Consider the following 24,207-nt stretch of genomic DNA (forward strand, 5'->3'; position numbering starts at 1 on the left):
TTTTTGCATTGGATGTAATCTATGTGGATTTTCACAAGGCTCTTGGCAAGGCACCACGCAGACTGCTTAAAACATCTAAAAACACATCAGATCAAAGGGGGAAGAACAAATTAGATCCAAAATTGGTTCAGTAGCAGAAAGCAAATGAGATTTGGCAGATTTTTCATGGGCGCAACCCACATACTCAGCTCTGCTGCTCATCCCACAAATGCATGTTCCTTACAAATGTGGCACCATTTAAAAGGGAAATAAACAGGCTTTCCAACGGTATAAGATTTATTGCCAAGAAGCATTGTTACAACAAAGAAATGATCTACCAAACACAAATTTCCTTACTTTTTGTGCTATGTTTAGTTGATGGATGCTTTTTGAAACATAGAAAATGGGTGCAGGAGTAGGCCATTCAGCCCTTCGGGTCAGCACCACCATTCAATATGATCATGGCTGATCATCCAAAATCAGTACCCTGTTCCTGCTTTCTCCCCATATCCCTTGATTTCATTAGCCCCAAGAGTTAAATCTAACTCTCTCTTGAAAACATCCAGTGAATTGGCCTTGACTGTCTTCTGTGGCAGGGAATTCCACAGATTCACAACTGTCTGGTTGAAAAGGTTTTTCCTCATCTCAGTCCTAAACGGCCTACCCCTTATTCTTAAACTGTGACCTTTGGTTCTGGACTCCCCCAACATCAGGAACATTTTTCCTGCATCTAGCCTGTCCAATCCCATAAGAATTTTATATGTTTCTTTGGAACACAAACCATTTCCTGCTGGATTGCACGGGACACCTTGCTAATTTGTAATATATCTTTATGATTTAGACCTAAATGCAGAGTGCATGGTAAAGAAAGCTGCAAATAAGATCAACAACAGGGACAATTTTTGTAAGATGGTTGGTTAGTTGAACAGCACAGTGGCAAATAGAATTTAATCAAAATAAATATGGGGCAATGCATTTGAAGGGGTGCAAAATGCTAGAGAATATTCAATCAAAGGTATTTATTCACAAAATGCTGGAGTAACTCAGCAGGTCAGGCAGCATCTCAGGAGAGTAGGAATGGGTGACGTTTTGGGTCGAGACCCTTCTTCAGACTGATGTCAGGGTGGCGGGATAAAGGAAGGATATAAGTGGAGACAGGAAGATAGAGGGAGATCTGGGAAGGAGGAGGGGAAGAGAGGGACAGAAGAACTATCTAAAGTTGGAGAAGTCGATGTTCATACCACTGGGCTGCAAGCTGCCCAGGCGAAATATGAGGTGCTGTTCCTCCAATTTCCGGTGGGCCTCACTATGGCACTGGAGGAGGCCCATGTCAGAAAGGTCAGACTGGGAATGGGAGGGGGAGTTGAAGAATATTCAATAAATGGTGCAGAGAGTTATAAAGGAACCTTGTCTGCAGATCTTTAAAAGTAGCAGGCAGATCAATAAATGGTTAAAAATGTGACTTTTATTTATGCTTTGATTTATTAACTGTGGCACAGACTATAAGAGGCAGGGGAGTTATGCTAATACAATATAAACTCTGGTCTTTTTAGCTTTGTACGAGTCTCAATATGGCATTTTTGGAACTTGTGATTGCATTGGAGAGTGTGCAAAGGGGATTTAGGGATGATACCAGGACTGGAGCTAATTTAGTTGTGAACAAAGATTCTTGAAACTGAATAGTTGTTTTAAACTTTGGAACAAGGGAAGATGTAATAGCAGGGTATAAAATTGAGGGGTTTGCATAAATAAATATGTGAAGAGAACAAAGGATCATGAAGACACATGTAGGTCATGACAGTTATGCTTTCAAGGCAGCACAGTGGTGCAACAGTAGAGCAGCGTCCTCACAGCATCAGAGACCCGGGTTCAATCCTGTCTGCACTGTTTGTACGTTCTTCCTGTGACCGCATCGGTTTTCTCCAGGTGCACCGGTCTCCACCCACATTCCAAAGAAGTACAGGATTGTAAGTTCATTGGCTTCTGTAAATTGCGTAGGACATAGAACTGCTGTATGCGTGATCAATGGTCAATGTGGACTCAATTGACCGTAGCGCCTGTTTCCACACTGTACATTTAAACTAAACTAGACTAGACGATTTCCACTGGGGGGTTTTGAGGAATTAAATATCCATAGGGAGAATCAGCGGATGTCATGTGTTTGGATTTTCAGGAAGCTTTTTATGTGGTCCCATGCAAGAGGCTAATGTGCAAAATTGAAGAACTTGAAATTGCAACTAATGCATTGAGAAATGATCGGTAGGAACAAAACAGGGTAAAAATAAATGGGTATTTTTCCAGATGGCAGGCAGAGATGAACAAAATCCTGTCAGGAGTCAATACTTGAGAACGTAGCATCACAATAATTTGGACCCAAGATGTATCAGGTTGGGAGGCTTCTTCCTCCAACAGTTTGTTAATTAGCCCTTGGTTCAGGTCATAAAGCCAGTCATACAGCACAGAAACATGCCTGTCGCCCTAACTTGCCTATGCCGACCAAGATCCCCCATCAACACTAGTCCCACTTGCCCACATTCGCCCCATATCCCTCTAAACCTTTCCCATGCATGTACAGGTCAAGGGTAAAACAATGAGGGGTGTTGATGGGCATACGGGGGTGAGAACAAGTTGTAGGGGTACAGGGTAAGGAGAGTAATAGGATTGCACCATGGGAACTGGCATGGGCTCAATGGTCCGATTTACCTCCTCCGAGAAAGGATTTACATTGAATGGCTTTTTTCCCCCCTTAGAATCAAACACGCAACAAAACATTTTTCTTGTATTAGCATTATTATTGCTTTCAATTACAAAGTTCTTCTTTATAGAATTCTGCAGATTAAACTTCGGTTACTGCAGAGTCCAGGATATTTTTCCACACTTTCATAAAAATATTGAAAGTATTACCGGGCTTTAAATTATCAGATAAGGACATGCGCTCTGGGGATGGAGGAACAACAAGAGAAGATAATTTCAACAAAAGATTTACAGATGAAGGATTATTATTAGCCACCATTTTTCACAACTGGTTAAGTTAGGAGGTTACTGGGTTCCATTGATGACAGCAGAACATTGGGGGTCGCTAGGTTATTTCCAGTTGTGTCCATGCTATGTCCAACAGGGGAGTCCATGTATTTCTCCCCACACCATCTCTCTCTCGGACCCTCCTCCTCCCCCTACCAACACTCACTACCCCCAATTATACCAGCATTCTGTTTCCTGCCTTTGGTCCGTATGTCCAAACTCTTGCTGCACAATCCTCTAACATTACGCAAACTCAGGGACAGTTATCCATCCCAGTCTACAGGGTGGCATGTCGGGAGACAGCTCTGGCCACATGCAGCCCATCACATGGACTTGATGTTAACACTGGAAATGTCACCACAGAAAGGGGTAGATGACAACCTACCATCACCTCAACAGAACAAAACACACTTAAATTAGTTTGAAAAGCATGGAGGCATATATCTTACTCTTTGTAGCAATTTTCAGCAACCTCTTAGATAAATAGAATCAAGTAAGGCAATAGTTCATTCTAATATCTTTGCGCATAATGTACTGAAGCAGAACTTTCATTCTGAAAGACACTTTGTGTATTTTGCATCATGGTTTCTCCAAAGTTTATAAAGTGCGCTACATCATAAACACATGTTGTTCAGTCCTGAACCATCAAAGTCGGGCATCAATACGTCGAGCGTCGCTGTGGAAGTGTCGGCTCTACCAATGGGTCACTGCATTGACAAGGATCTGCAGGGCGATGGACACGCAGGGAATCTGTCCAATGGTGTAGGCCAGAGAACGGGTTGGAGCTTTCATAGCAAACACGTAGGCAACACTATGAACCACCCGAGCCACGAAGAACACCAGAAAATGGACGTTGGCAATGAAGAGGTTGGGCTCCATCAGCGAGTAGATAGCACCAAGGAACAAGAAGGCATAGATGTTTTCCATGTCATTGCGGTGGGCTCTGTCAAGGAAGGGAAACAGATTAAAATAGTTATTCATTCAGCACACCTCTGAACATGCTGGAGCAACTCAGCAGGTCAGGTAGCACCTGGGGAGGGATTGGATAGACAACATTTCAGGTTGGGACCTATTTCAATCCCAACCCAAAGAATCGTCTGCCCTTTCCCTCCACCAGATGCTGCCTGACCCATCGAGTTCCTCCAGCACTTTGTGTGTTTTGTTCAAGATTCCAGCTCCTGCGGTTTCTTCTGAATATGTCTGGCTTCATTAAAGATTTCCATCAACTTCTCTCTCTCTCTTTGGGATATTTCATATCCAGAGACTTTTCTTAAATAAACAATAAACAGAGCTTGGTACAATCTTTCAAGACCCAGTGTTTGCTCAACAAAAAAGGCACAAAGTGCTGGAGTAACTCAGCAGGTCAGGCAGCATCTCTGGAAAACATGGATAGGTGATGTTTCTGGTTGAGACCCTTCTTCAGACTGAAGAGGTCCAAATCACCTCCCATTTTGCAGAAAGTGACACCTATTGCCCTTTACACCTCCTGTCGACCAGTGGTCCCAAAGATGGAGGCTCCTGGTGCTGTGGGTGTTGGGGGATGATTGCAACAGGTATTACAGGGCTCCGAGTCTTTAACAATAGAGGTTGCTAAAAAAAAAAAAAAATCACAAAAACTGACAAATTATATATAAATATCCTTCACACCCAGGTTGCCCTGGGCATTGGACATCCTTCAGTCCCCCAGAACTCCCCAACTAATTAAATGAGTAGCCAATGCATCATCAGGCTACTACATGGGATGTTATTTATTCAGCACAAGTATGGTTTACACTCTGAAGAAGGGTCTTGATCCAAAACGTCGCCCATTCCTTCTCTCCCGAGATGCTGCCTGACCTGCTGAGTTACTCCAGCATTTTAGGTCTACCTGAGATTTAACAGCATCTGCACTTTTTTTACCCCCATGGTTTACACTTCGCAGCCTCAGAAAAGCAGCCAACGTAATCAAAGACTTAACCAACCCTGGCCATTCCACTCTCCTCGTTTCCATCGGCAGAGGATACAGAGCATGAAAGCGCACACCACCAGACTCAGGAACAGTTTCTTCCTTACTGTTATCAAGCTTCTGAATGGTCCTTCCATTAGCTTGGGTACTGTCCGATTCACCTCAACCCCATTGAGGACATTGGATTTTGTCTTTGGATCTGATGCGCTACAATGCCAACATCTATATGCTGCATTTTATCTTCCTCTTTGCTCTATTGTACTTGCTTTTGATATGATTTAATTTATGTCTAGTATATCTGATCTTTATTGATAGCATGCAAAACAAAGTGTTTCACTGTATCCTGGCACATGACAATAACAAACCTAAACCTGCTGACCCCGACCTCTAGCACTCCCAACCCTCTTCCTCTGTAGACAAACCACTTAGATCTTATAGGTGGGGGGGGGGGGGGGGGGACGGACGGACAAGGGCAGAGCAGACAGAGGGGCAGAGGACGAGGGGCCCAAACTCTACTTATGCAAGTACAGAGAGGCTGTCAGGTCAAAACTGACTTTACTGAACCACAAAACAGGCTCATAGGGAGTTAGGACCCTACGCCTACTCCTCTGACAGCTTCTTAAATCTGACAAATGTCATTGATGTTAGTGCACAACTGTCCGAGTTTTCGCCATAGCCCAAGTGACAACACATCAAAACAATATTTTTGCCAAGAGCTTTGCCCTTGAGATAATGAAAGGTACTGGATATTTGCAACTATTTAGCTATTTTCCCCAAATTACCAGCAAGAGGGAAACAAGAGCTAAGCAACCAAACTCTGCCACACTTTGACACTGGAGTTCTGTGAGGTGACTGTGACCACAAGATACAATAGACAGATGTTGCTTGACCCATTGAAACCCTGAGGACAGATTGTTGGTCCAGATTCCAGCATCTCCAGTCTCACGTGTCCCCAAGGTATAGTTGTTCATGCCTGTACTCCAAAACAACATGCCTTCTTCATTAACTTTGGCCAATGCATTGTGCCAGAATATGCACAATCATCATTTCCTGTCTCAGTGTTTACAAGAAAAGTTCAGGGAGGAATGTTCCCTCAGCAACGAGGGAAATGCAGTTATTTTTTCTTTTTATTGAAGCAAACATGCTATTTACTACAGACCAGTTTTTATTTCTACAAAGGTAGCACGGAAAAACAGAGACATTATGTTTAAGCCACGGTTTGACGATATATTAAGTGTCGTGAATAGTTTCAATTTTCATTATATCATGGTTCACAGCTGTGTAACAAGAGCTAGAAAAATTATATTCAATCGAGCACTGTTGAACCACCCAGGTTTATTGCTCCCAAAAAGAGGAAATAGAGTATCATTTCACCTGTTCTAATACTTTGGGATTTGGCTTTATTATTTGCATGTGTACTGAGTTACAATGAAAACTTTTGTTTGTGTGAGATACAATCAAATCAGATAACACTATAGACGAATACAATAAAATCAAACACAAGTACAAAAGGTAGTGTGAAGAGAAAAATACCACTGCAGAATAAAGGTTCTCAGCATTGTAGTGTAACAGCTCCAGAGGGGAAATCGCAATATCTGCAATGAGGTTGGAAGATCAGGAATGTACCTTCATTTATGGAAGGACCATGCAGAAGTTTAATAAGAGGAGAAGAAGTTGTTCCCGAGCCTGGTGGTGTGGGCTTTCAAGCTTTTGCATCTTCTACAGAATGGAGAGAAGGAGGAATGACCAGAGTGGGAAAGGTCCTTGATTATGCTGGCTGCTTTCCTGAGGCAGCATGACGTGTGGGTGGTGTTGCTGCTGAGGGGCCTGGTCTGGGAGGGGTTGAGCTCCATCCACAACTCGCTAGAATTTCTTGCATCTTGGGCTGTGACGCAACACAGTATGTTTTCACGAGCGCATCTGTAAAATTTGGTGAAACTCATTGGAGACATAATGAATTTCAAACCATGATGTTCCACATGGCAAAATTACCTTGTCATGCATTATGCAAAACATAGTCAAAGACGAGATAGGATTTTGGTGGACCCCTCCCTGGATCAGCTCCCTTTTATCCTGTCCATCTCCCCTTTGATCCCAACAACAGGGACCACCCTCCACTGCTCCGGAGGATGATAAAATGATCTACATTGACATTCGTCCAATCCAGGGTGGGAACGAACTCTCACTCCTGCAGGTGGAAAAGTCTTCCTAGAAATTTTAGAATCGGAAATACACGTTGTTTTTACTACATTTCCTTTGCCCCGTTTCTGTTCTCAATGCAATTTTCTTTCTCCTAATGCACTTGCTATTCAATATAACTCACTTCGTTTCCTCTGTTATAGACAATAGACAATAGGTGCAGGAGTAGGCCATTCAGCCCTTCGAGCCAGCACCGCCATTCAATGCGATCATGGCTGATCATGGCTCTTTTTCTTTACTTTCTTTATCCTTGAACGTTGATTTAGCAGAGGGAACTCTGGTGTCCCTTGTTACATAAAGTGATTATAAGCAAACTCGGGACATTAAACAGGGCCTCCGTGCTGCAGCAGTAAACCGATTACTGGGAAGGTGCTCCCACATCATGGACCAGATAAACGACTGCACATTCATCTCACTGTCCGTGGGATCTTGCTACATTCAAAGGACTATTATGTTTGAATCTCACACAAGCAGACCCAAACTCAATTGATTGCAAGACCCACCAATTCACCCAGAGGTCACAGATGAAGCTTCTTCCCAAAATCAATAGGACACCCTGCAAGTGATATTTTTCCACACTTTGTCTGCTTGTAGGAGATTTCACAATGTGTTGGAATCAGAGATCAACTAATGAGACCTTAGGCTGCATCATCTCTGGGTGTATCGGACAAGACGCACCGACCGGTTGGCCTTTTTCCATCTTTTAATCAAGGTGCATGAAGTTTTATGTCTACTGGTGTTAGGTATGTGATGGGGGAGATCCAGCAATATCTTAAATGCAAGGTAAAAAAAAAAGGATTGAGAATGATCAGCCATGATCGCATTGAATGGCGGTGCTGGCTCGAAGGGCTGAATGGCCTACTCCTACTCCTGCACCTATTGTCTATTGTCTATTGTATGGTTCGAGTGTCAACACACCCCGAGGGATATCCTAAAATGATTTGCAACCAGCACTCTGCAGTACAGTCACTGTCACCTGAAGTACAACAGGAACACAAATACAAGACTGGAGAGAGTCAAGTTAAAAAGTGTTTAATTGTCACATGTTTCAAAATGAAACAATGACATTCGTACTTGCATTAGAATGACAGGTCTGTAAATTGGACAATGACCCATTATTGTGACACAATAGGATAAATATTGGCGAACACTCTGGAGAACTCCCTGCCTTAAAACACCACCACAGGCAGCTGACAACCCAGCGGTATCTATCTTCCTGTATCCACCTATATCCTTCCTTTGTCCCACCCCCGACATCAGTCTGAAGAAGGGTCTCGACCCGAAACGTCACCCATTCCTTCTCTCCCGAGTTGCTGCCTGACCTGCTGAGTTACGCCAGCATTTTGTGAATAAATCGATTTGTACCAGCATCTGCAGTTATTTTCTTATACCAGCGGTATGAATATTGACTTCTCTAACTTCAGGTAACCCTTGCTCTCCCTCGATCCCTCCCCCATCCTAGTTCTCCGACTAGTTTCACTGTCCTCCTGATTAAATTTTACCGATGGTATGCCTCGTTGTCACTTTCCCCTCCGCTAACAATGAACCATTCTACATTCAAGGCATCAAGCCTTAGTTAGGTGTCCCTGCCTTTATACCAAGTTCTTTGAAGTGCAAATATGAAAACAAAGAATACTAAGTATTCTGCACACACAAGGAGTGATATTAAATTAACAACAGCCTTCATACGTATAAACATTTTTGGCCTGGGGGACAGAACTTATTACATTTCTCAGAGAGGACGATAATGGGACAGCTGCCAGAGGTATGAAGGATCGGCTGTTGACTGATTCATACATTAAGAAACCCTTCTGTTAACGAACAGATCCTTTCAATTGCCCAATGGAAACTTTGACGTAGAATTTCGCTGCACCTCACACATAGTAAATCTGTTTGTCACTGTACGATTTTTCTTTCAAAGGTTATTCTCTTCGTCATGTCGTTAAAAAAAAAAAAGAACCCTTAACCAATTGGGAGCAAAGAATTAAAGTTCTGGAGCAGAACACAGTGCTGGAGAAACTCAGCTGGTCAGACAGCCTCTGTGGAGGGAACGGACAGCCAATGTTTGGGATCGGGACCCTTCTTCATCGCCTTGTGTCTCTATCGCTCAAAATACCAGCATCTGCATTTCCTTGCGTTCACAAATAAATTATTTTTCCAGCGTCATCTAATCCTATTGCTCTGTTGCAATCAGTCAGAGATATGCAGAACAGAAAGGGCAAGAGTTATGAAATGTAAATTGAGCTCAGCCAACAAGTTATTTTAACTGCTTTAAGGATTTAGTTGGATTGAGATCAGCAATATACTTTGCCAAGGAACAATTTCACACATCATTTTTGCATGAGTCTCAATCTTAAAGGGACTTCACCACAAGAGGAATAAAACTAAAAAACATCATCTGTTCTAAATCAAAACAGTGATGCATGTGGAAATCCACATCCCAATTTCTGAATAACAATTTTGGAAAGGGAGCTGAAGAGGTTACCAAAATTATTTCTTTGGATGTAAGCAGAAAAATTTAGAGTTGAAATCAAGAGACTTAACGCTTAAGCTAAAACTGAAGTTTAAAAACTCTGGAGAATCCCAGAGATTGATATTGCAGAACTTGCAAGCACAGGGAGTAATTGATACAAACAGCAGAGAAGTCTTTTGGAAGACTTGTTACGCAGTTCTCAGGAAAGGAACCCTGTGGTAAGTTGTGGACTGTGCGAATCCCTACAAGCAGCAGGCTGCTGTTCACATCACACATAACCCAACATGAAAATACAGCTCTGCTTATCATTGCTGACACCCTGGCATTCCCCACTCAACAGCATTGTGGGGCACTTTCACCCCAACAACTGCAAGGCTTCAAGGTGGCAGCTCTGCCACCTACAAGGGCATTTAGGGATGGGTAATGAAAATTGGCCTTGACTGCAACCCCTACCTTTTGATGAATAAAGAAATGAAAAACAATGATGTGGTTACATACATTGTAGAATGATTACACGAGGGAGCTTAACTACATCCTTGCTTTAACTGAACAGCAATATTTGTATTCTGAAGTCCATCTTAAAAAGATAGAAATATGATAGAACATAAACAGTGTAGCACAGGAAGAGGCCCTTTGGTCCACGATGTCTGTGCCAAGTTAAACACATCTCCCCTGCCTTCATACAATATATTCCTTTATTCATCCCACACCGGGGAAATTTACAGTGTTACAGCAGCAAAGTGGATAGCAAGAGATCGTTCATTAAAAATAAAAGTAAAGACAAGGATAAATTGTCATCAGTTTTCTGTGTGTTCTAAGCTGCTACTGTTGACTCGTCTGCTGGGAGCAGTGCTGGTTGTGCAGTCTCACAGCAGCGGGAAGGAAGGACCTCCTATATCTCTAATCCATATCCCTCTATTTCCTGCACATCCATGGGCCTATCTAATAGCCACTTAAATGTATCTATCATGTCTGCTTCTACCACCAACCTCGGCAGTGTGTTCCAGGCACCAACCACCGTGTCAAAAACTATCCCTGCTCATCTTGTTTAAACTTGGACCCTCTAAACTTAAAGCTATACTCTCTAGTCTCTGTCATTTCCACTCTGGGAAGAAGGTTCTGACTGTTTACCCTATCTATGCCTCTCAATTTTATATACTTGCATCAGGTCTCCCCCTTAACCTTCAACACTCCAGAGAAAACAACCCAAGCTTGTCCAACCTTGCAGTTCAGAGCTTCCTAATCAGGGTATTCTGGGATACCTCTTCTGCACTCGCGCCAATGCCTTCACATTTCGTCCTGGAATGAGGCGATCAGAAATGCATGTAACGCTCTCTGTACAGCCTAACCAAAGTCCTAGAAAGCTGCAATATAACTGTGATTCTTATACTTTTCACAAAAGTATTTAGGAAGAGGGAAAGAGCAGTGAGCTCAATGAAAATACACTTTTTTCCCCCTTAAATTATACACAGCGCTAGCATGTACAGCTTAATGTGAGAAAAGAACATTCTGATGGAGTTCAGTCAAGGTAAAGTTTTAAAGTATGGAAAAAACAACAATCATGTTGCCTTCTTTAAAAAGATGCACATCTCCAGGGAATGGAAGAACACCAGGTTGAAAAATTCATAAAGAGCTTGAATTACAGGAATAAAAATGCCAAAAGAATGAATATGCTCATAGATTTCATATCTGACCTACTGAATATGAAAGCAGGAAATACTCAAACTAATTGACTGCATCAGAAGCAGGTCGGAGAATCTGCTTTATGCAATGTGTTTCTTAGAATCAAAGAAAATACATGCCAACAGTTCAGAAATATTGCCAAGATTAATAGATCAAACCCGACAGGAAAGATTTAAAAGTTGAGAATGTGTGTGTACTGGTTAGATTAAGGGCCATGTCCCCCAGAACTAGTAAACGATGTTGTTGAGGTAAAGAGTGAAATGTGGACACTTGCAACAGTAACACAAGTAGGTAGTGGTGCATTCAATTAACAGCCTCTCCGCACCGTACAACCATATCTCTTTCCATACGATTTCTATGCTTTCTTTTTTGCATTTTAACTTCCTTTAAAAGAATGTTACTTGGATGACCTGTTGAATAGTGGTGCACTTGAACATCTTCCAGAAAGAACCAGTTCCACAATCCCACAGGCAACAACAAATTGGTTGGTTACGTGTTTTCATGTGTTCAGCGGGGTATGTGGTAATCCAAATATGCAGTAAACAGCGATGGTTTTGAAAGACTAATGATAAGCCATCCGCACTTCAGCCTGAAGTGTCAGAAAGATTTATTTCCACTTTTTTTTTTCCATTAAATTCATATCATTAGATCAATGAGAGGTTTAGTGTCAGTTTCAGATTAATAAAAAGATAGAACAGTACAGTATTGTGCAGAAACAAAGAACTGCAGATGCTGGCTTACAAAAACAAAAGACAGTGCTGGAGTAACTCAGCATCTCTGGAAAATGTGGATAGGTGACGTTTTGGGTTGAGACCCTTCGGACTGGTTGAGGAGGTGAGGGGGAATGCAGGAAGGGAGGAGGGGCAGGATTTTGCTTTAATAGAACAGCACAGAGCAGAAATAGGCCCTTCATTCCACAATGTATGTGCCAAACATGATGCCAAGCTAAACTAAACTCTTCTGCCGGCTTGTGATCCGTATTGTGCCTTTGCAAAAGCACTATCGTATCAGCCTCCATCACTGCCCCTGCCAGCACATTTCATGCACCTACTACCCTCGGTGTAAAGAAAAACTTGCTCTGCATATATCCCTCAAACATTTCCCCTCACACCTTAAAACTATGCCCTCCAGTTTTGACATTTCCACTGTGGGGGAAAATAGATTCTGGCTGTCTACTCAAATTATGGCTTCCATACTTTAATATACTTGTGTCAGATTTCCCCTTGGCCTCTGCACGCCAGACAAGACCATCCATGTTTGTCCAACCTCTCCTTTTTCAGTCAGAGAGTGGTGAAGGTGTGGAATTCTCTGCCTCAGAAGGCAGTGGAGGCCAGTTCGTTGGATGCTTTCAAGAGAGAGCTGGATAGAGCTTTTAAGGATAGCGGAGTGAGGGGGTATGGGGAGAAGGCAGGAACGAGGTACTGATTGAGTGATCAGCCATGATCGCATTGAATGGCAGTGCTGGCTCGAAGGGCTGAATGGCCTACTCCTGCACCTATTGTCTATTGTCTATTGTCTAATACCTTCTCATCCATGCAGCATTTTTGGCAAACTTATTACAAAATACATACTTTAATTTTTTTTTTTAAAAAGACCTCTTGATGTCACCCAGTGCGATCTGACACAAACATACCCCGATGTAAACGTGGCTCATGCCTCTGTGGAAATATCAACAAAGTGGAGAAAGAACCACGAGAAATGTGCAAGAATGTGGCAAGTTTTACCAAGTGTGAAAATTGAAGCGTATAACAGAATAATGAGTAAATGAAGATTAAGAAAACACATGGTGAAAAATATAAACCCTCAGAAGAAAAACCACTGGAAATTGGGATTTCATCTACAAGATCTAATTGCAAATTCAGTCTGAATAACAGGCTGAATGTAATTTTCCAATTATAATCCTTAAACAATGAGAAGACTTTTTTCTCCATTCCATGCTTCCTCAGGCAGGGCTATCAGCTAAATATTTTAGTCTCCCGAGCTCTGCGAAGCACCAATGCCAAATTTGGCTTGGTTCAGTTCCAGCAGACTTGTATCCTCTGGGAACTAGGATGGAAACCATGTAAACTAGACTAACAATTAACAACCAAAACCGTTAAGACATATAATTGACGCATGGCGACCTTGCACAGTTAACTCCGCGTGACATGTGGTATGGAAATGCTATTCAAAGTCATGCATTATATTCTTATTTCATCAGCGCCATGATTCAATTACCACAATAGGCGGAGGATCAATATGCCACACCACATCGTAATAACAGTTGCCGTCAATGAAGAGACAGCACTCACTCTGCCAGGGGAGAGGGCATAATTAGCCCGACAACTTTTCATAGACCTATTCACATGAAAATTATATATTTTATTCAAGGTATTCATGCAAAAATGTCAGTGTATCTTCTGGACGTATCACTAGAACTAGTCTTACTGAAAATGAGATTAGATTCTCCAGCTATGTATGACCATATTTAAGGCAAGTTCGACACTTGTGGAATGGATAACATTTAAGACCAGTTCTACAGTTGTGTATTGTGCTGGAAATGTACACAAAAAAACTGCCCAACCTCTCCTCAACAATGACTTCCCATTCATCATTATTCAGATTTAAAAAGTAAGGTGCTGGACACGTGAAGGACTTTTTCCCCTCGCAGTTTGCAGTTGAATGCACAAAACTAAAGGGCTGTCCTTTGTCTCTCTGGCCATTCACCTTGCAAAGGCAATACGAGAGGGGATTTCATTCCTGCTCTGAGAGGTTGTTATCTTGAATGCATTGCTTGGGAGGGAGGTGGAGGCAGATTCAAGCTAAGCTTTCAGAAGGCAGCCAGATAAACACAAGGGAAACAAAAATGCAGGACTGTGGGAAGGAGTGGCATCAGCTGCATAATATTGCCGGCTTTTATATAGAAAATATTTTATCTTCTCAGCTTTCGCCGATTGCTTCATTGTACGAGTCAGCTTCGGAGAAATACCTTCGAGTCCGCTCCACATCAGCGTCAGTCCGATGGTACGTCAGTCCACCATGTCTCATCGCATCCTCTGGGTTGACAAAGGCCTGGGGAAGAGAGGAGGAAGAGGTTAGACAAGTCACTTTACAGTGAAAACCTAGAACCAATGCTTCAGTGCTTCAATACGATCACCACAGGTTACTCCACCAGAGGAGATTGTTATTGCAGATTGTAAAACAGCACAGGAGTATTGTGCGCAGTTTTGGTCTCCTAATTTGAGGAAGGACATTCTTGCTATTGAGGGAGTACAGAGTAGGTTCATGAGGATACTTCCCGGGATGGCGGGACTGTCATACGATGAAAGAATGGAGCGACTGGGCTTGTATTCACTGGAATTTTGAAGGATGAGAGGGGATCTTATAGAAACATAAAATAAAGGGATTGTAAAAGCTAGATGCAGGAAACATGTTCCCGGTGTTGGGGGGAGTCCAGAACCAGGAGCCACAGTTTAAGAATAAGGGGTAGGCCATTTAGAGCTGAGATGAGGAAAAACTTTTCACACAGAGTTGTGAATTTGTGGAATTCTCTGCCACAGAAGGCAGTGGAGGCCAATTCACTGGATGCATTCAAAAGAGTTAGATCGAGCTCTTGGGGCTAGTGGAATCAAGGGGTATGGGGAGAAGCCAGGAACAGGGTATTGATTGTGGATGATCAGCCATGGTCACATTGAATGGCAGAGCTTGGCTTGAAGGGCTGAATGGCCTACTCCTGCACCTATTGTCTATGTATCTATGTATCTAGGATCAAATGTCAGCATGTACACACTTCAACAGCATGTACACACTTCAAATGGCAGCATGCACACACTTCAACAGCATGTACACACTTCAAATGTCAGCATGTACACACTTCATGATCACCTCCCTGCTCCACAACTAACCCATGCCTGCTGAGTGTCAAACGGCAGCATTCTTGCTTCTCAAGATCATGGGTCAAAACCCATCCAAAGTCAAGATTGTTAAATCAGGCCAATGTCCCCCCTCCCAGTTAAGGGTAAGAACCAGCTCTTACCCTTAACCTCCCAGTTAAGGGTAAGAACCAACGCCCGCCCCATATCCCAGTTCTCTGAATCAGTGCTGACCCACCAAGGATAACTCCTGATCAAATCTTATCCCAGGGCACTCCAACCCCTATATAAACAATCGCTCTGCACCTTGTCAAATAGGAGCAGGGTTCCTGGCAAATGTTCTCTCTCATCCAACATTCCCACAAATCACAATTGGTGTCTGCATTTTTAGCACCCACAACTATTTCCCCTGTAAACCAAGGCTGAAAAGCATTTGGCATATCCCTAAAGTTACAAAAGACACTGAGAAATACATTTCTTCTATCCACAACAGTGCGTTACCTCCTACGTGATGATTTTTTAGTTTCTGCAATAACTTTAATGCAGCATCTTATCAAATGCCCCGCACGGCCCGATTTTACCTCCTACCTAAAATCCATAAACAGAACTGTCCCAGCAGACCCATTGTCTCTGCCTGCTCATGTCCCACCGAACTTATCTCCACCTACCTCAACTCCATCCTATCCCCCCCGTCAAATCCCTCCCCACCTACGTCCAAGACACCTCACACGCTCTTCATCTCCTCGATACATCCGGTTTCCAGGCCACCACTCCCTCATCTTTACCATAGATGTCCAGTCACTCTACACTTCCATCCCCCACACGGATAGTCTCGAAGCCCTCCGTTTCGTCCTCGACCGTAGAACCAGCCAATCCCCATCTACTAACACTCTCCTCCACCCAGCAGAGCAGGTTCTTACCCTTAACAACTTCTCCTTTGACTCCACGTCCTCCAAACCAGAGGCGTAGCTATGGGCACTCGCATGGGCCCTAGCTACGCCTGCCTCTTTGTCGGGTACTTCGAACAATCCCTGTTCCTGGCATACACTGGCCCCATCCCCGAACTCTACCTCCGCTACATCGACGACTGCATTGGTGCTACCTCTTGTACCCATGCAGAACTCACTGACTTCATACACTACTTTCAATTTCCATCCTGCCCTTAAATATGCCTGGACTATCTCTGACATCTCCCTCCCGTTTCTGGACCTCACCATCTCCATCACAGGAGACAGACTAGTGACGGACATTTACTATAAACCCACTGACTCGCACAGCTATCTGGACTACACTTCTTCCCACCCCGTCTCCTGGAAAAAGTCTATCCCCTACTCCCAGTTCCTCTGTCTACGCCGCATCTGCGCCTAGAATGAGGTGTTTCACACTAGGGCATCAGAGATGTTCGTATTCTTCAGGAAACAGGGCTTCCCCTCTTCCATTATAGATGAGGCTCTCACTAGGGTCTCTTCTACATCCCGCAGCTCCTCCTCCCCCCATTCATAACAAGGACAGAATCCCCCTCGTTCTCACCTTCCACCCCACCAGCCAGCATATCCAACAAATCATCCGCCAACATTTCCGTCACCCACAACGGGACCCCACCACTGGCCACATCTTTCCATCCCCTCCCCTTTCTGCGTTCCGCAGAGACCGTTCCCTCCAACTCCCTGGTCCACTCGTATCTTCCTACCCAAACCACCCCATCCCCGGGCACTTTCCCCTGCAACCCGAGGAGATGCAACACCTGTCCCTTTACCTCCCCCCTCAACTCCACCCAAGGACCACAGTCTTTCCAGGTGAGACAAAGGTTCACCTGCACCTCCTTCAACCTCATCTATTGTATCCGCTGCTCTAGATGTCAACTTCTTTACATCGGCGAAACCAAACGCAGGCTCGGCGATCGCTTCGCTCAATATCTTTGCTCAGTCCGCCTTAACCAACCTGATCCCCCGGTCGCTGAGCACTTCAACTCCCCCTCCCACTCCCAGTCTGACCTTTCTGTCATGGGCCTCCTCCAGTGCAATAGTGAGGCCCCGGGAAATTGGAGGAACAGCACCTCGTATTCGCCTGGGCAGCTTGCAGCCCAACGGTATGAACATTGACTTCTCCAACTTCAGATAGTTCCTGTCCCTCTCTTCCCCTCCCCCTTCCCAGATCTCCCACTGTCTTCCCGTCTCCACCTATATCCTTCCTTTGTCCCGCCCCCCTGACATCAGTCTGAAGAAGGGTCTCGACCCGACACGTCACCCATTCCTTCTCTCCTGAGATGCTGCCTGACCTGCTGAGTTACTCCAGCATTGTGTGAATAAATACCTTCGATTTGTACCAGCATCTGCAGTTATCTTCTTATCACCTCTCTGCTCTGCAACTCCAGACTTCACCGTGACCTGTGCCGGCAGCAACTCCGGAGGCAATATTCTTGCCTCTCGAAATCGTTGGGTTAAAACCTATCCAAAAATGGGATCATTCCATCAGACAGATAACCCCCCCCCCCCCCCCCCCCCCCCAGTCCTCTGCTGATGGAGTGCTGCCCATCAGGGGTGACTTCTGAAGATACCCTGATGACACATCCCCTTTAAGATCTAATCCTCTCCCGGCCACAGGCAAATGAGCCACAGCCAAATCCAATTAAGGGTTATCGGACCAATAAACCCGATCCTACCTACCTGTAAACCCTGGAGTCCAGAGGGGCAGGGAGAGGGGACACTGAGGGATGATTCTAGACCCACCCGTTTGTCTCTAGAAATGAAGCCCAGCAGGTGAGTTCACCTTACTGTGGGCAACAGTGTATTCATTATTGATCCGGCATCATGACTGATGCCACAAGACCTTAAACCAGGACCCTCCAACTCCTGTGTAAACACCCTGCAGCATTTTATCAAACATGAGCAGTGGTCTATCACTGCATCGTGGCAAATGCTTCTCTTTCATCCAACATCTCCAGAAATACAACAACCTAAAGCCATAGAATCATGGAGTCTGGAAAAAGGTTCTCCCACTGGATCCAGACAAACTTCCAGAAGCACTTCCCTCTGGAAGGCGACTCCGGACTGTCAAAGCTGCCACAGCCAGACATAAAAACAGCTTTTTCCACAAGCAGTAGCTCTACTCAATAACCAAAAGTCTGTAACCTCTGGTATTTTATTTCCTTCACATGTTTAAACTATAATGTTTTATGTTTGATTCTTAATCATTTACTGTATGTCATGTTGTTACTGGCGAGCAAAGCACCAAGGCAAATTCCTTGAATGTATGCATAATTGGCTAATAAAAAATTATTCAATTATTCAATTAAATTCTATCAAGCAGCCATTTACACCAAACCTTCCTTATTCTCCTCGCATTCCCATTTACTCCCCCTCACCCTGATTCTAATACTCCTTGGCATAAGGGACAATTTACAGTGTCTAATTAATCTGCTAACCCACAAGTCAATGCAATGTGGGAGGAAATTGAAGCCTCCAGGGAAACTGATGGTGGCAGAGAGATCGGGTAGACGCCACACAGGGAACCGAGGTCAGGTCACTGAGCTATGGGGTGGTGACTCTACAGCTGAGCCACCGTGCTGTTCCTCCACAACCCGACGTGTAAAATAAGTTACAAAAGGACACCAAGTGCTGGAGTAACTCAGCAGGTCAGGCAGCATCTCTAGAGAACATGGATTGGTGAAGTTTCGGTCAAGACCCTTCTTTAGTCTATCACTCAATCCACCGCTTCTCACAACAGTTCTCCTTCTGTATTCTTTGTTTCTACATGTGAAATATGTTTCTCTCGCTCCTTATGGCAACCCTAAAAATGACCTAATTTTAACACCTTAACTTCCATCTAATCCAGTGACTCCACCAGTTCTGCAATCCTTCGCCTCAGACTTCTTGGATATCATCAATTCCTTTGTTCCAGAACCAGCTTCTCCTCTTTCAGTCCCCTCGGCTTCAGAACTTCCTCCTTCAACTTCCCCATCTCCCTCCCACTCAGCATCAAAAACCCACCTCAGAGGGAAACCTGCCCCACAATCTCATAGCAAAACGCAGAATGCTAGAATAACTAGCGGGTGGGGAAGCATCTGTTGTGGGAACGGAGAGACAATGTTTTGGGTCATTTCATTCTGAAGAAAGGTCCCAACTCAAAACATCTCTTGTCCACTCCCTCTACAAATGCTTCCTGACCTGCCGAGTTCCTCCAACACTTTGTTTTGCACGATTCCATCATCTGCAGTTCCTCTTCTCTCCAAAGTCTCATTCATCAGCCAAGCACAACATCTTGTTTGTTTCTGAAGAGTGCTGCTTTCCCATGTTTTACACTATTAAACATAATACAAATTTGTTAACGTCCATCTTTTACACTCAGTCTATCAATCTCCATTCATTTTGGACCCTGATGATCACCGGACAAAATCTGTTTCCAACCACATAATTTAAGATATTTCTTCCTATTCCAAAGAAATGTGCCAGAGAAGACACTTGATGACAGAGTGATCACTAGACACTATTATGTGAAAGGCAAACACAAATATCCACTCACAATTACTTAGGACGGCAGTGGCACAACTGCTGCCTCACAGCACCAGGTTCAAACCTGACCCCAGGTGCTGGGTGGAGTTTGCACCTTCTCCCTGTGACCGGGTGGGTTTCAGCCAGAGGCTCTGGTTTCCTCTCCCATGTCCGAAGGACGTGTGGGTTTGTAGGTTAATTGGCCCCTGTAAAAATTGCCCCAAGTTTGCGTTGGGACGAATGTGGGGTTGTGAATGTGGGACAACATAGAATTCAGTTCAGTTTAATTTATTGTAACATGTAGGTACAGGAAAAGCTTTATGTTGCATGCTATCCAGTCAGCGAAAAGACTACACATGATTACAATCGAGCCGTGCACAGTGTTACAGATACCGCAGAACAGGAATCTGTTGGAGCAGAGGTTTAGAAGAGTGGAGTAATTGTAACAAATTACGGCAGATCCGCTTCTGGGACCAGCATTCAGAGTCACCTGGCGAAGAAGGCGTCATCTTTAACTAAAGTGAATTGATGGTTGGCGTGGACTTGGTGGGCCGAAGGACCTGTTTTTCTGCTGCATCTCCAAAACGTCACAACTATTTGGATCTCCTCAACCTTCAAGTATATATTTCTCCTACACCTCTCCAATATGGAAAATCAGGTTGCCACGATGGAGGGTTTTTGGTTTCAAACCATTCGATGTCCGAGTTTCTCAACAAATGTTTTGGAAATAAATACACGAACTGGACAGTGGCATCTGTATCCGACATGCGAGTGCTTAAAAGCAGCAAAAATCACAGAGCCGCAGCGGGTGGCTGGAGTTGTGATAGGGATCAACATGTGTTTTATATATTGACAGCAGCGCTCGCCAACTGGGTTCCAGTTCCTCGCGTTTTTCTTTTAACTGCTGTTTTCTCACTCTCGTCCCAAGACCAACGTGGCTCAAACTCTGCGCCAAAAGCCCATTTATGGTCAGGGGAAGAGTGGAGGGGATAAATTAAAACGGCTATTTGTTACGCAAAAGTTTGTAAAACAACTAAAAACGCAGCTAGAACAGGGAATCTCCTCTCCCTCTCTCTCTCGTTATTAAACATGAAATCGGATATACAACGTGTTGGAGATCAACAAAGTGGACTCTGTCCCTCCAACAGAATAAACGCATGGACCTCGTCAAATGGAAATTATGCATGCCTTAATAACAAGTGCAAACAGACATTTAAACTGCTGAAAGCATACACAGTCAAAGTTAGGCAGAGGTGCTGTCTGACTCGCTGAGTTACTCCGACATTGTGTCCTTTTTTTTGTAAGCCAGCATCTGCAGTTCCTTGTGTCTACATCTTAAAAAAAGTTTATTCCAGGTGGAGATGAATAAACTTCACCTTTAACCACCACACGTTAACATTACAAAAACATAAACACCTTCTCTAGGGCTTGGTTTCGGATATACAATATAAACATTGTTAGTAGAAGATAGACACAAAAAGCTGGAGTAACTCAGCGGGTCGGGCAGCATCTCTGAAGGAGGGTCTCGACACGAAACGTCACCTATTCCTTTCCTCAGCGATGCTGCCTGCCCCGCTGAGTTACTCCAACCTTTTCTGTCTATCTTCGGTTTAAGGCAGCGGCTGCAGTTCCTTCCTACATATTGCTAGTAGAAGGCAGACGGGTAGAGTGGTCACCTTTTTGCGGAGTCGCTGCTGCCCGGTGAGGAAGGCCAGTGCGTACATCTTCAGGATGAGTAGCGTGGCGTAGAAGGTGAAGGAAGCGAAGACGGCGCTTTCCATGTCCTTCCCTGGGGCTGGGGCTGCAGGCAATGAGCGAGGCGGCCCGGACGGTGGGCAAAGTGTAGCCGATCACGCCTCCTCTCCAGTCCTAGCCCAGTCCCAGCCCAGCCCTGTCCAGCCGTGCCCAGTCCAGCCCTGCCCAGCCGTGCCCAGCCGTGCCCAGCCCAGAGCACTCCCCGCCGGCGCCGTCCCCGCTCTGCCAGACTGGCCCCACTTTCCAGAGACCGCAACCCTCCGACTATTTCCTTCAATCAGCTGCCTCTCACACGCTCAGATTTCACTTTGAGCAAAGCTCCGCGGGGCAGCGAGTGTTGCGTGGTGGAGTTGCTGATATTTAGGCTCGCTGGTGTGTGAAACGAAACACAAAATACTGGAGGAACTTAGGCAGGTGATTAATTAGGAGGCAGATGATTAATTAGTGAATTGATTAATTAATTGATTGATTGAGTAATTGATTGATTGAGTAATTGATTGATTGATTCAGCAGCCTCGGCAAGTCCACCAGCACAACAAAGGCCAAGTTTCACTCGGGTCACTACTCCCCCCCCCTCTCCCCCCCCCCTCTCCCCCCCCCCTCTCCCCCCCCCCTCTCCCCCCCCCTCTCCCCCCCCCTCTCCCCCCCCCTCTTCCCCCTCTGGCTTTATCTTGCACAGAACGTTATTCCCTTTATCGTGGATCTATGCACAGCTCGATTGTAATCATGTGTCGTCTTTCTGCTGACTGGTCAGCACGCAACAAAAACTCTTCACGGTACACGTGACAATTAAATAAACTGAACTCGGAATTCCTGGCAGATCATATTGTCTGGTGCACATTTTCCTGTCTTTATAAGCATGTAAATGCCTTCCTCCAGTCTCAAGCGAACTCTCCCAGTACACCCTTCTCTGGAGAGTTCATATGCAGACACAAGACACGGTTTCTTGAATCTAAGCAGAATACAAAGTGCTGGAGTAACTCAGTGGGTTTCTGGAGTGAAATTAACAGATGAGGTTCAGGGTCCTTCTTCAAACTGATCCCAGGAGTGTGGAAGAAAGCTGGAAAAGAGAGAAAGGGAGGGACAAAGTTTGGCAAGTGATAGGTGGATACAGGTGAGGGGAATTTGATTGGCAGATGAGTGGAGTAAGTTCATATAGTTGCCTGCTGTCTATCACAAATTCCGTCAGAACGGTATAAAGATCCATTTAGAGATAGAGCGTGGAATCAGGCCATTTGATCCACTGAGTGCAGATGCAATCATCACTCGTACACCAGTTTTATCTTACACACTAGGGGCAATGTTACAATTACAATATTACATTAACCTACAAACCTACACGGCTTTGGAGTATGGGAGGAAACTGGCTGTGGAGGATGCCGTGCCACTTTAGGCCAATGACCACATGGCTGCACTTTAGAAGAATCTCCTGATCTGCGCTATTTCTATGTTCCTGTCCCTAAGCCCTGTGATGCTCTCCTTTTTGACTGAGGCCAGAACATACAGTGAATGACAGGGCCATGGAGAGTGCTGTTGAACTGGGAGGCTTCAGGGTGCAAGTACACAGTTCCCAGAAAGTGACCACACAGGGAAGCAGGGTGGTGAAGACGATGTATGTATGGCACGCTTGAATTAATTGCTTGTGGCATTGAGTACAAGAGTTGGCAGGTCACTTTACACTTGTACAAAACTTTGGTTAGGCCGCAATAGATTATTGCGTGTGGTTACGGTCACCTCGCGATAGGAAGAATGTGATTAAGTTGGAGAGGACACGGATAAGATTCACAAGGATGTTGCCTAGACTGGAGCGCTTGAGTTTAGTTTAGTTTAGTATAGAGATACAGCATGGAAACAGGCCCTTGCCCACTGAGCCCTCGCTGACTATTCACACTAGTTCGATGTTATCCCACTTTCTCATCCACTCCCTACAAATTAGGGCAATTTTACAGAGGCCAATGAACCCACAAACCCATGTCTTTGGGATGTAGAATCCTGGTCTGTGGTGCTGTCAGCTGCAAACCTACCAGCTGTGCCACTGTGCTGAGTTATAAGGAGGGATAGGATAGGCTGGGACTGCTTTTCATGGATCAAAGGAGCCTGGGGGGGGGGGGTGATCTTTTAGAGGTTAAAACATGATGAAGGGCATAGATAGGATAGATAGCCACTACCATTTTCCCAGGATAGGTGGGGAATCTAGAACTAGAGGGTAAGGGTTTAAGATGAGGGGGGGAAGGTTTAAAGAAGATCTGAGGGATAGATTTTCCACTCAGTGGGTGGTGGGTAAATGGAATGAGCTGCCAGAGGAGGTGGTAGAGCTTGGTACAACTACAACATTTAAAAACTGCTGGACAGGTTCAAGCATAGGAAAGGCAGAGAGATTTTTTAAAAAAGGTCAAACTCAGGCAAATAGGACTAGCTTAGATAGGCATCTTGGTTGCATGGAGATGCTGGATCGAAGGGCCTGTTTCTGAGCTGCATAACTCAATGTATACCATCTTTAAATTTGCTGACAACACCACTGTTGTTGGACGAATTATGGATAATGATGGGTTGGACTATAGGAGGGAGATCGATCATCCGATCGTATGGTGCCAGAACACCAACCTTGCTCTCAACATCTGCGAAACCAAGGAACTGATTATTGACTTTAGAAGAGGAAGGCCAAAGATCCACAATCCCTTCTTCATCAACAGGTCAGCGATGGAGAGGGTCAACAAATTCAAGTTCCTGAGCCTGCATGTCTCTGAAGATCTGTCCTGGACATCGATGCACTCATAAAGAAAGCCCATCAACACCTCTATTTCCTTAGAA

General features: G+C 44.6%; 1 protein-coding gene across 1 annotated transcript; it reads right to left on the reverse strand.

The window, feature by feature from the left end:
• Window positions 1-274: 274 nt before the first annotated feature.
• On the reverse strand, window positions 275-21,913 carry LOC144608460 (prostaglandin E synthase-like). Its single transcript, XM_078426237.1, has 3 exons — window positions 21,318-21,913; window positions 14,269-14,351; window positions 275-3,943 (listed from the first exon to the last, which is right to left on the reverse strand). Exons 1-3 carry the CDS (start codon window positions 21,420-21,422, stop codon window positions 3,694-3,696), a joined length of 438 nt encoding a protein of 145 aa, XP_078282363.1. The 5' UTR covers window positions 21,423-21,913; the 3' UTR covers window positions 275-3,693.
• Between the last annotated feature and the right edge of the window lie 2,294 nt (window positions 21,914-24,207).

The sequence above is a fragment of the Rhinoraja longicauda genome, chromosome 31, assembly GCF_053455715.1.
Source record: "Rhinoraja longicauda isolate Sanriku21f chromosome 31, sRhiLon1.1, whole genome shotgun sequence".
Lineage (NCBI taxonomy): Eukaryota > Metazoa > Chordata > Chondrichthyes > Rajiformes > Arhynchobatidae > Rhinoraja > Rhinoraja longicauda.

Excerpts from the sequence above, each read along its gene's own strand:
- LOC144608460 (XM_078426237.1), bottom strand. The coding sequence starts at position 21,422 with ATGGAAAGCGCCGTCTTCGCTTCCTTCACCTTCTACGCCACGCTACTC. Across the intron at positions 14,352-21,317 it reads AGCAGCGACTCCGCAAAAAG|GCCTTTGTCAACCCAGAGGA; the intron begins GTGACCACTCTA and ends TCTCTTCCCCAG. Across the intron at positions 3,944-14,268 it reads GATGTGGAGCGGACTCGAAG|AGCCCACCGCAATGACATGG; the intron begins GTATTTCTCCGA and ends CTTCCTTGACAG.